Source organism: Urtica dioica, chromosome 1, assembly GCF_054948205.1.
Source record: "Urtica dioica subsp. dioica isolate 48M chromosome 1, U.dioica_male_clone48M_v1_H2, whole genome shotgun sequence".
Taxonomy (NCBI): domain Eukaryota; kingdom Viridiplantae; phylum Streptophyta; class Magnoliopsida; order Rosales; family Urticaceae; genus Urtica; species Urtica dioica.
This window is the reverse complement of record NC_142756.1, coordinates 10218723-10229930: the sequence shown is the minus strand read 5'-3', so window position 1 is coordinate 10229930 and position 11208 is coordinate 10218723. Positions and strand designations below refer to the sequence as shown.

At 38.6% G+C, this 11208-nt stretch overlaps 1 protein-coding gene across 1 annotated transcript; it reads left to right on the top strand.

The window, feature by feature from the left end:
• The first annotated feature begins 3756 nt into the window (after positions 1-3756).
• Positions 3757-5651, top strand: LOC149407128 (forkhead-associated domain protein). The gene is made up of 5 exons (XM_089626208.1): positions 3757-3962; positions 4321-4520; positions 4607-4989; positions 5076-5127; positions 5403-5651. The coding sequence occupies exons 1-4, from the start codon at positions 3806-3808 to the stop codon at positions 5113-5115; spliced, it is 780 nt and encodes a 259-aa protein (XP_089482334.1). The 5' UTR covers positions 3757-3805; the 3' UTR covers positions 5116-5127; positions 5403-5651.
• Positions 5652-11208: the final 5557 nt, after the last annotated feature.

Here is an 11208-nt window from a genome sequence, read left to right as displayed (position 1 = left end):
CTCCGTGAAGTCAATTCCCTCTCTCTGGGTGTAGCCTTTTGCAACCAATCTAGCTTTAAATCTAGGAGGGTCCTGATCAAATAGACCCTATTTGATTTTGTAAAGCCATCTGCACTCCACCAATTTCTGTGTCTTTGGCTTTTCAACCAAAATCCAAGTCTTATTAATCGCCAAAGACTTCATCTCATCTTTCATGGCCTCAAGCCATTTTTCTCTGTGTTCAGAACCCATGGCATCCACATAAGAATCAGGCTCAAAGGTTTTCAGGTCTTGGGCAGCTATCAAGGCAGTGTAGACTAGGTCAGCATAAGAGAACCTAGCAGGTGGTCAGATGTCCCTCCTAGTTCTATCTCTAGTCAACTGATAGTTTTCTAGCTCTTCCTGAGCTGAAACATCAAGATGTTCAGCCTGATCAGTGTGCTCTAGCCTGACAGCTGGCTCCTGATCAGTGACCTGATCATCATTGTGATCAACATCAGGTTGAGGTTCCCTGTAAGGCTCAGGGGCAAAGACACTAGGCTCCACCTAGATGGTTGGACTCTTAGTTTCAGGGGCAGACTCATTAAGGGGGGTGTCAACATGTTCAGAAGGTAACTTACAAGGAAAGTTTTTCTCATCAAATACTACATCCCTACTAATGATGATCTTAATACCCTTAGAGTCTCTATCCCATAACCTATAACCTTTGGTTCCATGTTGTTGTTGATATCCTACCAGGACACATCTGATGGATCTGGGATCTAACTTACCTTCTCTGTGGTGAGCATAGGCAGCGCACATCCAAAGATCCTAAGGTGATTCAGGTCTGGCTTCCTATTAGTCCAAACTTCTATGGGAGTCTTAAACTTTAGGGTTTTGTTTGGGCTCCTATTGATGAGGTAGGTGGCAGTGTATAAGGCTTCACCCCAAAAGGCTTTAGGCAAACCGGAGGTAAACAGAAGGCCCCTAACTTTTTCTAGCAGGGTCCTATTCATTCTCTCAGCAACCTCATTCTGCTGAGAGGTACTCCTAACAGTTCTATGCCTAAGGATGCCATGTTCTTTACAAAAATCATCAAATTCAGTGTTGCAAAATTCCAAACCATTGTCAGTTCTAAGTGTTTTCAGAGTCTTGTCGGTTTGATTTTCCTCAAGGAGTTTCCATTCTTTAAATCTAAGGAAGGCTTCATCCTTAGTTTTAAGAAGGAATGTCCACACTCTCCTTGAGTAGTCATCAACAATACTCAGAAAATACTTATTTCCACCATGAGTTTCATGACTTTCTGGACCCCACAAATCAGCATGGGCATAGTCCAGGTTGGCACATGAGAGATGAAATCTGAGTCTATGCTGCTTTGACATGACACAGGGTTCACAAAAAGTTAAGTCAGATAGAGAGTTCTTACCCAACATACCTTGCTTATGCAGGACAACCAAGCCCTGTTGACTCATATGCCCCAGCCTCAGATGCCAAAGTTGGGTCTCTGCATTGTTAGTATCAACAGACAACGAACTATGCACAGCAAGGTTGTAGTATTTACCATCAAGAATATAGAGACCATTGGTAAGGGTAGCAAACAGAACAGACTTATTATTTTTGCAAACAGTAAGAACACCATTTCGAGCACCATAAGAGAAACCTAGCTTATCAAGCACACCCAAGGAAATGAGATTCCTTTTAAGGTCAGGGATGAACCTAACCTCAGTAGAGAGTTATCACTTTTCCATTTTTCAACATCAAATTGACAGAACCAACACCAACCACACCACACTTGTTGTTATTTCCCATATACACATATTGGTTAGGCACATGAGATAAGTCAACAAACCAATCACTATGAGGACACATATGGAAAGTACAACTTGTATCTAACGCCCAATTATCAAAGCCAGTGTTCTCAGACACATTCAACACTTCAGAAGATTCAATCACAGGGTTAGAGGATGAGGCAACATTGGTTTCAGGATTTGCATTATTCTTGTTCTTTTCTAGCCATTTGAAACAATCTTTTTTCAAGTGACCAGCATTACCACATTGATAACATTTTCTGGTTTCTGACTGGTTCTTTGAAGATTTTTCTTTGGCTTTCTTGTTCTTGTTATTTCCACTAACGGGCTTATTCTTAACAAACAGATTAGTACCAGACTTAGACTTTTGAGTTTTCAATTCCATCCCCCTAGTCTTAAGAGCAGAGCATAACACATCATAACTAGGAACAGTACCAGAGTATTGAAAAGCATCCTTGACAACTTTATAACTATCAGGTATTGAGTTCATCAAAATCATAACAGTGCTGGTGTCATCTAACTCGTGATCGGTCTCTTTAAGCACAAGGGTGCGCTTAAGGAACTCATCTAAGTTGTCATCGACAGACTTTGATGAATCCATCTTATAAGAAAATAAAGATGCTTTCAAATAAGCCAGATTTGGAGTAGACTGATTAGAGAACAGGGCCTCAAGTTTACCCCAGAGAGCAAGAGGGGTCTTACAGCCATATACCTTTCTGATAACGCTATCTGGGAGGTTGAGAATGAGGAGGTTGTAAGCCTCTTCATCGATCTCCGACTTCCTCTTTTTGCAGTCTTCAGACCAGAGCTCTTCTTTGGGCTCGAGGGCGATCAACACCTTGTGGTGGGAGAGCAGGGCTCGAATCTTGGTGCTCCACACTCCAAAATCAGTCTTTCCGTCATAAGTAGATATTTCCAATCGTCCAATCTCCATTATTAAGAACCTGGGATTCAAAGAGACAAACACAGAAGCAACACCATCAAGAACTCAGCGAGTACTTAACACACAAGGACAGTAGATGTTTAAAACAGATCAATCAAAGAAACAAAGAAAACCCTAGGATCTAGAGAAACTAGGGTTAGGGCAAGGATCGCTCGAAGAACACGGATCTACGAGAGAGAAAGAGGCTCTGATACCAGTGTTGAAACTTTAGCCCTAATCTATGCAACAACGATGACCTAATAATAACTACTCAGATTTGTGCAAGAAAGTAAAGTACTGAAAGAAATAGACACAACCAGATTTTTCCCGTGCTTCGATCCAAAAAGATCTACGTGCACGTTGAGCTTCGTGGGAGAAACTCGGTCTGTACTAGCTTCATCTCGATTACACCCTCAAGATCATCAATCTCTCAAACTCACGAATACAACCTCACATTCTCAATCACATGCAATTCTTTTTACCAGTTTCACACAAGAAACACGATCAAGCCGATCGCTCAAGAACAAACCACTCAGAGAGAAGAATAATAGATAAAACCCTAACACAGTATTCGAATAGGATGTAATGACTCGAACAAAAGGTCTCGAGCTCATTAAAAGAGATAGGTGATAACGAAAAAAGGCGTGACCGTCAGATCAGGTGAGATCAACAGCTTCCGTCCCTTTATGCGCTACGATGTCGTTCAAGTTAAACAACAGAGCACAACATCGAGGAACGATAGCCTCTTGATCTTCATCCCAGTGGGCTTCAGCTAATGGGCTTCGGCAAATGAGTTGTTGGGCTTCCAAAAACCAACAGTGTAGCTAGCTCATGTTAATACGAAATCAAATTTCTTTAACCTTTCCTGTGACTTGAGTCCTTTTCCTTGCATTTGATGTGGGAAAATTAGTATTAATTGTTCTTTTTAGAATAGTAACATCTTTAACTTATTAAATAACAATGTCTCGTATTTACGTATAACTGAACATCAAAAAATACAAACGACAAGTTTTAAGTTGTCGTTTTGGGGATACATCTTTGGTTGTCGTTTTAAGGAGACCTCTTTGTTCCATGTCCCCATTGCAACGAGCTCATCCAGCGATAGAAGAAGAAGAGAATGATGTTGTTGAAGTCCGGTGGTGGGTCGGTGATGGCGGTCACGTGCTGGCCGTCGAGGAGATTCATGTGCTTCGCTGCATCGTATCCGAGCGCAGAGCTGCTTCGTTCTCAACTTGATCAGCTTCACTCCGAGGCTGAGACTGCCAGAGCCAAAGGTCTCTTTCATTCAATCTTCTCATTCTATTTCCTTTACCTCGATATACGGCTTCAATTAAGAACACCCATTTGCGTTTTGAGTATTCTACGAACGAATTCTCTCATTTAACTTGTTGAAGCATTGCTGTTACGGGAAAATTGTTTTTTTTTTCAATGTGCTCCTCTATGTTTGTGTGTGTGAAGTAAAATTCTCGAAACCAAAAGTTCGTGACTTTCACCCAAATCACGATTTTAAGTACCCAGACCTTATCTGCGTTATGATACCAGAAATGATTTGTTATTGCCTTGTGTTCTCAGATTAAAGCTATCATTTTTCTCAGTTATATCATTTTTTTTTTCATTTTTGGAATTATGCAGCGAACAGTGCGAGGATGAGGCTTTTACGCCTTTCAGAGGCAGCCGAGAATCTAAAGCGACAAGCGGCGATCAGTGTCCGAAACGGAAATGAAAACGATGCTCGAGAGATTCTCTTTCAGAAGAAGAAGGTCATGGAGGCTTTGGAAAAGTCAAAGGCTCGCATCGAGTTGCTCGACGAGCTCTCGTCGAAGCTCCAAAGCGTATGTAAATTAAATCTCGATCGCTTTTTATTGATCGTCTCGTCTCTTGATACGTATGGATATCGTGTGTTGTGATTCGGTTTCAGGCGATATCTTTAAAAGAGAGACAGCTGATAGGGAACGTTGCTCTGGAGCTCGAAGTGGTTAGAGAGGATTTCTCGAACTCCGTTCGGATCGTTTCTCCGGTCGAAGAAGTAAGAGAAGACACGAGCTCCGATAATGAGAGATCGGACGGCCGTGATGAGCTTCAGGAGGATCGCGAGGACGAGGAAGTAAATAGTTTGGAAATAATAGATCCGTTTGGTGGTTTCTTAGAGCACATGGACGAGCAACTTAACGGGATCGAATCGGAGCTTGTCACGGTCTTGAGAGTCTCTGCTTTGTTGCTCGGCGGCGAAGAGAAAACGAAGAACTTTAAGGTGCAACAAACAACGGAGCTTCTCGAAAGTATCCGAGTGATTAGACAGAGGTTCGGATTGACTAATTAGGCGATGAAAATTGTTTTACTCTTTTGCTGTTTTTGATCTTTTCTTTCTTTCGTTCTTTCTTTCTCAGAATTGCGAATATAAGGCAGGTTGAAGCAGAAAGCAAGTGAGGCTTTAAGCTGGTAAGAAATATATTGCATTTTCGAAATAATTTAAGTCTCTTCAATCTCAAAGGAACACTGATTTGATTCTCTTACTTGATAGCGGTCCATGACTTTTGCAAGAACACTATTTTTTCACTTTCCTTTTTTGAAAATTATATTTTTTATAATTTTGTTTTTTCTTTTCCTGGAAAACTTGGATTAAGGTTGAGATTCGTCTAAAAACAAATTGCTGTGATTGTATTTGTGTATGTGTTTCCTTCCCGAATAACACTTCCATTTTCTTGAAATTACAGATTCACGTAGATTAATCAAAGGATTAAATATATATGTTGTTGTTAAGAGTCCATTCCTACTGAAGATTCAGGGCCACGACATTTTGCGCCTCTTTCAACAAAAGCCTTTTAGTTTTTTCTATGAAGCCAATGAAAAAAAAAAAAAAAAAAAAAAAATTGCCCTGATTGTATATGTTCTGTTTTGGTATTTGTGAATTGTGAATAAGACACTAGAGATGTGACTGATTTTTTCACTGTTAATTTGGGAAAATGTCCAGCTGACAAATTTTTTGTTTTTTAGACAACAATCCGCTTTGATGGTCTAATAAACTTGACATTTTCAGTGTTTGATTAGAAGGATGTTGTATTTATAGATCTCCACACAAGGATATAAAGGAAATTCTTCATCATAACTAATCTCACTTAAAGTCCTATTAATCTTAGTCTGTTTCCATAAGAAAGTGAAAGACGTCCAAGCTTCTATCCGAGAACTAACACTCTCTAGTGAGGTAACAAATACTTTCAATGACGAATTATATAGCCAGGAAAAAAAATTCTAGACAGCCTTCTTTTACAAGAAGAAATTTTTTTAAAACAACGCTTTAGAGTTTCATGGCTACAAGAGGGTGATCAAAATACAAAGTTCTTTCATAAAAGAGCATGTCAACATAAAAAGATTAATACAATCAAGAAGCTACTAGCGCCATCGGGTAATGAAGCCACTTCTGATGATGAAATCTTCAGTACAATTCAGAATTTCTTTTCCGAATTATTCTCAACTAGCCACCCATCCACAGAGGACATAGAAATCATCCTAAGAGCGATCCCAACTACAATTACGGAGGACATTAACATATCCTTGCTGCATCCATTTACCATAGACGATATCACAAAAGCAGTGAAATCTATGTCGACAGACAGATGCCCAGGTATTGACGGTATTCCAGCCATGTTTTATCAACGATATTGGCATATTGTCGGAACATCTGTATCGGCGGCTGTTCTAGACTTACTTCATGGTCTAGGAGATATCCGAAGCATAAACACAACTCTTATTACCCTCATTTCCAAAGTCAACCTATAATGACTATAGACTCATTTCCTTATGTAATGTCATATAAAATAGTAGCAAAAGTCTTATCCTCGAGATTCAAAGATGCACTCCCATTTGCTATCTCAGAAATCAAAATGCTGTCCTTCGAAACAGATTAATCACCGACAACGTACGCATAGCTTTTGAGACTGTCCACTGTATCAAGAATAGACGCTTTGGTAAAATTGGACACACAGTCATCAAACTAGATACGGGTAAAGCCTTTGATCGAGTCGAGTGGATTTTCATAGAATGTATGATGCACAAAATGGGATTTGACAGCCAATGGGTCAACCTTATCATGCAATGTGTAACCATTGCCACTGGACTGTACATACGCAAAATTATTCAATCACCGAAATGTAACATATGCTTTGGACCTTGGGAAACAGTATGCCTTATCCTCATTCACTGCAAATTTGTAAAAGAAATTTGGAGGACCTCTACCATTAAGCTAAGTTTCAAATCGCTCTATAATCTTAGTTTTGCCGACGTTTTACATTCGGTCCAAAATTCTCTTGATGATAAAGACTTCCCCTTATTCCTTTGTATCTCATGGTCTATTTAGAATGCTAGGAATAAAAGACTCTACAAAAAAAATTAAGGACCCTTACCAATTTACCTCGTGGACGTCAAATATTCTTCGTGAATTTCAGTCTGTCCAATCCAGACGGTCATCTGCATATAATTTGACGAGTGGTCCTGAACCCAGACAAGACCGCTCTCAAGTAAGATGGATTCCTCCAAGTTATGACCACTACAAGCTCAACGTCGATGCTTCAATTCCTAAATCTTCAAACTGCATTGGTGTTGGAGCTGTCATTCGCTACTCTTCTGGACTTGTAATGGCTCAAAATCTTCCAGGCAAATTCACAGTCAAAGAAGCTGAAACTCTTACTCTCGGCCACGGCTTATCTTGGGCTTTGGAAGTGTTTCTGCTTATCCACATTGTGGAGTCAGATACTAAGACAGTGGTACAAGCTCTCGAGAAGCACGCTATCTTCAAGAATAAGTTTGGTTCCATTTTGTCGGATGTATCTAGCTTATTGTCTAACTTTCCATGAGTAAAGTTGTCTCACATATATAGGGAGGATAACATGGCAACCCATGGTTTAGCAATTTACGCTCTTTCTATAGATGATAAACTCATTTGTTTGGAGGATTTTTCTCCTTCGATGGAGTCTGTAATTAATCAGGAACGATGTGATTAATAATAGATTTCTATTTTTTTTAAAAAAAATCTTATAACAGAGATATATATTGATGTTCGTTGGCTAATTAATAATAGTAAAAAAAAAAAAAAAAAACTTTGGTCTAGTAGAACCTAATATACATTGCAGGTATGATAAATTTGTCCTAACCTAATATATGCATTTCAGTGTACACGATCCAATCCGATCTAAAATCAGTCTTTAAACTAGATCAAACCGTGTTAAATAATTTGAAAATTTATAGACAAACTAGACCGTTTAAGAAAATATATCAAACCAGACTAACCCCTTTAATATCAGCCTGGTCCATTTTAGACCGTTATAAATTCTTTTGAGTATTTTTTTATATAAAACTTTTGTACAAATTTAATAAGAGAGTTGCAAAGAAGAAATTAAAAAAAAATCAATTATTAATGTAATAATCAAAAGTTAAAATTATTAAAATATTAGAGAAAATATGAAATGTGTTTTTTGGTGTTAAAAATGGAGTATTAGTTTTTAGTTGGAGATGTTCAAACTAGAAATTTGTAACGTACTAGGTCCTTCCAAACAGCACGTTTGGAATATAGCCAACGTTTGTAAACTTGTTAAAAAATAACCAAACAGATGATGTGGCACTTGAATAAGGCATTTGAATTTTCTATTTTGTCATTTGTTTAAAAAACAAAACAGTTTTTTTTCCTTAAAAAATTCGTAACTCTTTCACTCTCATACAGTTTTTTTTTTCTCATCAAAACTTCAAAAATCCATATCTTCCTCATATGAACTCAAAATTGAGTGATACCAAATCCTACGGATTCGTGGCGAGGAGAGCTTCAAAAATAGACACATTGTGTTGGATGAAAAGTCATGTCTACTACTATAGAATTCCGCCGGAGTTTACTATTGGTACATTAATTGTCATTAATTGTCGATTATTTAAAATTATTTACATTTTTTTAATATGAGGATATTTAAGTCAAATATAATTGTCATTGACACATCTCAATTTTATAGTTTAGTTTTGTCTACAAATCTACAACGCCCTTCAAACTATTCTTCAAGTGACATATAATTGTGCTAACCTGTCATAAACGAGGCCCAAAAGCTATGAAACAATGTTTAATATTGGTAATTTTTTTCTTCTTTTTAATCTTCGTAATTGATTAACATATATATAAATATAAAGCTCTATTAAACAAACGACAACCTCAAATTAATGTTTGCTTAAAAGTTACAATTTCGAGCAACTCCAACCCATGCACTATATTTGGTGTTGAAATCACACAACTTTTGTGTTGATTTAGTACCAAATTTTTTCCAACTCCAACCACAACATCAAATTTCACATTAAAAATATTATTTACCATTATTATATTATTAAAACTATACAATCACTTTATTAATAAATATTTCAATAAATAATTAAAATGTTTATATTTTTTTAATTAAGTGATTAAAATTATTTATTACTTATCAATATTTAACAAAAACTAAAATAAATAAATAAAATTGAAATAAAAATTACATTACAAAAAAAAAATATTACATTTAAATAATTCAACATAAAAAAAACATATATTTGAAAGTAAACAATATTTATTTAGCGTGTAAATTTTAATTTTAATATATGTTTAAATTTTTTATATTTTACTTGAAGTTTATTTTAATGTATTTTTTGTAGTCAATTTATGAGTTTTGATGTTTTATAAATATTTATAGAGTTAATATATATATATTAACTCACGTAAATTGTTTTCGTGATAGGAGATGCGCACAATCAGCGTAAATTGTTTCCCATCCTGACTCAAGTTTCCGTTTTTAATTTCCTATCCCGTTGCCGATGCCTCTTCTATTCTTTGTTTTTATTTCGCTATATATACATACGCATACATATCAGAAGAAATTGGGAAACGTAACGATGTTCGAGTTGGCAAAGGAGTCTCCGCGTCGGAGCAAGAAGAGTCTCCAGAAACAGGAAGACGAACAACCAGAAAACGACAAACCCCAAACCACCTCCGATCAAGTCTCCGACGACATCCTCATCGGAATTTTCGAGTCCCTACCCGACTCCCGATCGGTTCTCCGATGCATCCGGGTCTGCCGTCGCTGGCATTCCCTCATCCACGCCAACAAAATATTCCTCAAATCCCTCAAAGCCTCGATCTTCTTCCATCTCGGCAACTCCGTTCTCCCGGAGAAGCCCATCAGCCTGGACTTCCTCCCGGAGAACTGGGAAGCCGCCGAGATCCGAGCCTCCTCCGGCAACCTCTTGCTCGTCTCATCATCACAAAGCCCCACCGATAGGTTCCACGTCTGCAATCCCTTCACCAGAGAATGGACAACACTCCCGCCGATCCCGCGATTCTATTACTTCCGTCAAGGGATGGCAATCCATCCCCGCGGATTCGGCCTCGTCTCTCAGCCCGGGAAGAAGAACAACAACTTCGAGGCGGTGATTCTAACCAGCTCGCACTTCACGAAAGAGGTCTTACACTTCTACACGGTGAAGTTCAGCTCCGAGACCGGGAAGTGGGAACTCGCGGACCACCATATAGAGAATAAGTTTCCGTCCCTCGGGGAACAGAGCTCGTTCGAGCCCGTGGCTTCCGGTAATGGGGTTCTTAATTGGCTTGGCGGGACCGAGTCGGGGTTCCGAGGGCTTGTCTCGTTCAACCCGTCAACCTCTCAGAGCGCGTTCGTCGATTTCCCGGCTCTCGGAATTACGAGACTGCCCTTGAAGGACGAGGAGGTTCGGCTCGGGGTGGTCCACGGGAAAGTTCGGCTCTCGTGCCTCTCGCGTGGCCGGCTGACAGTGTGGGAGCTTTTCTGGGTGTGTCCGTGTTGTTTGGTGCACGAGGTTGTGCTGACTAAGCGTTTTGAGTCGGCGGTTGTGGTGGCGATGCACCCGGAGGACGGTGACGTGGCATTTCTGGTCTCCGAGGGCGAGATTTTCTGGGTCGATATGCGATCGGAGGAGTACGAGAAGGTCGGGGAGATTCCGGAGAAGGAGACTGGGACAGAAAGTGAGGAGTCTTACTTGAGGGTCTTCGTTCTTATGCATTCCTTGCTTCCCACGCCACTTCCTAAGAGACAGAGTCTTAATTTATAATTATTTATTTTCCAATTTTGTTGAGTGTATTGACGTTCCAATTGTCGGTTTTAACATTTTTACGTAGCACATTTATTTATTTTTGTGTAGTACTGTTGGTTGGTTAATCTATATTGAGATGGTGGTGAGTATTTTGCTTTTGTGATCTCATGAATTTTATTTATTTCTTTCTTTTGAAGTGGTAATCCGTGAAAGCTTCCGTTTTGTGAAAAACAACTTAAGGGGTAGATTGAATATGAGACTATGTAGTATTTATATTAAATTACGATATGTTATTTTAAAGTTTTTTTTAAACTCTTTTTCCTCTTAAATCATATATGTTTATATTAAAATAATTGATCTTATACCTCTTGCAACGACAAATAAAAATATGTTCAAACTTTTTAGTTTGGACATGTGAGTCTCACTTTTATATTTGCCACAAACCGAGCA